Source organism: Saprolegnia parasitica, assembly GCF_000151545.1.
Source record: "Saprolegnia parasitica CBS 223.65 unplaced genomic scaffold supercont2.1331, whole genome shotgun sequence".
In the NCBI taxonomy this organism is placed as follows: domain Eukaryota; phylum Oomycota; class Saprolegniomycetes; order Saprolegniales; family Saprolegniaceae; genus Saprolegnia; species Saprolegnia parasitica.
This window is the reverse complement of record NW_012157725.1, coordinates 1-2,123: the sequence shown is the minus strand read 5'-3', so window position 1 is coordinate 2,123 and position 2,123 is coordinate 1. Positions and strand designations below refer to the sequence as shown.

At 58.3% G+C, this 2,123-nt stretch overlaps 2 protein-coding genes across 2 annotated transcripts; both read left to right on the top strand.

Annotated features, from left to right (window-relative positions):
- Positions 1 to 28: 28 nt before the first annotated feature.
- On the top strand, positions 29 to 335 carry SPRG_18612 (hypothetical protein; the record flags this gene model as incomplete). The annotated part of the gene is made up of 3 exons (XM_012358049.1): positions 29 to 124; positions 167 to 227; positions 277 to 335. Coding segments are annotated over 3 exons (216 nt in total), but the record flags the coding sequence as incomplete, so codon positions are not given.
- Positions 336 to 1,004: 669 nt separating this feature from the next.
- SPRG_18609 (hypothetical protein) lies at positions 1,005 to 2,022 on the top strand (the record flags this gene model as incomplete). Its single annotated transcript, XM_012358048.1, has 2 exons — positions 1,005 to 1,964; positions 2,008 to 2,022. The coding sequence occupies 2 exons, from the start codon at positions 1,005 to 1,007 to the stop codon at positions 2,020 to 2,022; spliced, it is 975 nt and encodes a 324-aa protein (XP_012213438.1).
- Between the last annotated feature and the right edge of the window lie 101 nt (positions 2,023 to 2,123).

Here is a 2,123-nt window from a genome sequence, read left to right as displayed (position 1 = left end):
GGGCTTCTCGGACGTTGCGGACATTGAGCCTGTGCAGCAACTCGAACTGAACGACGAGCAGCTCGCATCGGGGTCACCGATCGAGCTCCGCTTTGTCAAGTTCCAGCGCGTCTCGGCCTTGACGGTAGTACCAACCGCTTCTATTGCATGCTCATTTTCGCTCTAGCTCTTTATCGAAGAGAACAATGGCGGCGACATCTCGGCGCTCTCGAGCCTCCGCCTCTTTGGTACGACGGGGGCTGCGTTGACCGCTTGGTGCTATCGTCCAATTGCTAGGCGAGCCGATTGCTGGCACCAACATGAACGACCTCAAGAGCGCCGGCCACGAACATTAGATCACACTAGTCGAGTAGCCAGGGGATGCCTATCGCGCCATCAAGTCGTAGTTATATCTCAACCCGACATGTCATGTTCCTTTGTTTCTTTTGCCCGTTACAGGGGTACGTCCGTAGCGTCTACCTCGAGGGTCGAGCTGGCGTCAACAAGATTTGCGTGAATTGCTTTTCAACTGCGAGATAGCATCCAAGGCGCATAACGTCAACGAAGACCTGGACGCTGTCACGCAGTTGCCTTCCACTGCACTAATCACGCGCCACCAGAGCCCAAAGGCACGGCGTGAGGCCATCATCACTCTACCAAGTATCGTCCAACACCTTTGACTCTCCGGTATAGGTTGCAGGCTTCTTGATGCTATTCGCGGACGACAGGAGGCCGTGTTCCAGCTACTACTGTACGTGCACAGCGTGTAGCTGTGTAGCTGCGCGCTGCTACGTCCTCAAACTGGACCAACGACGTACGCTAGTAGCAGCCAATGGCTCAGGATAAGACCACCTCTCTCGAGGTCGTGATCGATTCGCTTGGGTCAAGAGGAACAGAGAATTGCCGTACTAGTAGAGAAACAAGGACGCCATCATGTCGAGTCCGCTGTTTATCACACTATTTTAATGCGGCGTTTTTATATCGCACACCATTTCTGCCCACCGGTTGCTGCTGCAGCAATGGCAATGCCGGCCGATGGCATCTGGGGCCACGATGCCAACGCGAGCAGCGACAGCGACGACGGCGTCGCCTTCCGGACGCTCGAGCTCGAGGACGACGAGGACGATGACGAAGAGTATGTGCCATCAGAAGCCTCGGATGCTGGCGCGGACGACGTCTATGACGACGACGACGACGACGAGGTGGACGACGCCATGGTCGACGAGACGCTCTGGGCAGACGAGGCCGACCGCGCCCATTGGGAGAAGGAGTTCGAGCGGAAAAATGCCAAGTGGAAGCGCCAGTACGGCTCGCGCATTGACTCGGAGGCGCAGCCATTGCCTAGTGCGCGCTTGGACGCGGAACTGCGCCGGAACCCATGGCGCCGACTTGGCTTCTTCCTTGGCGTTCTCATCTGCGCCGTCCAAGGATGCATCATCTATCAAGTGCATTCCGGGGACGCGACGCTGACCGAAGCATGGACGCGTCTTGAGGACTTTGGGGTGACAGTACTGCCGTCGCTCTACTCAGCGCTGTATGATGCGATAGCGGTGGACGAGTACGGCGTTGACCGAGCCGTTCCGAGCGATAACAGCAGCACCGTCATGACTCAAGACAAAGCGGACCCCGATGACGCGTCCGTGACCTCGAACACGGACGAGCTCGAAACGACACCCGACGCCTCCGAGGTCGAGACGCCGAAGCCCGTTGACACAACGACGGAGGAAGAGCCATCAACACAGGTCGGCGAGATCCATTACGCGTTCGATGCGACAACGACCACGGCTGATACCGACGATTCCGTCTCGCAGGAGGCGGCCGAGGACGAGACGACCGTCATTGAGGAAGTGGTCGAAGTCGCCGTCACGTTCGACGGCGATGCTGCCCTTTCTGCAGCCGACGACGACGACAACTCGTCGCTGCCTACTGACGCCAACACGCTGCTGGACGAGGCCGCGACACTTGATACGCTGGCTTCTCTTGACGTCACGCAAGACGAGCCATCTCTGAAGACGCCACACGAGCCAGAGGCCGCAGAGCTAGAAAGCGCAGAGCCAGAAGCCGCAGAGCCAGAAGCCGCAGAGCCAGAAGACGCAGAGCCAGAAGACGCAGAGCCAGAAGATGCAGATCCAGAAGACGCAGAG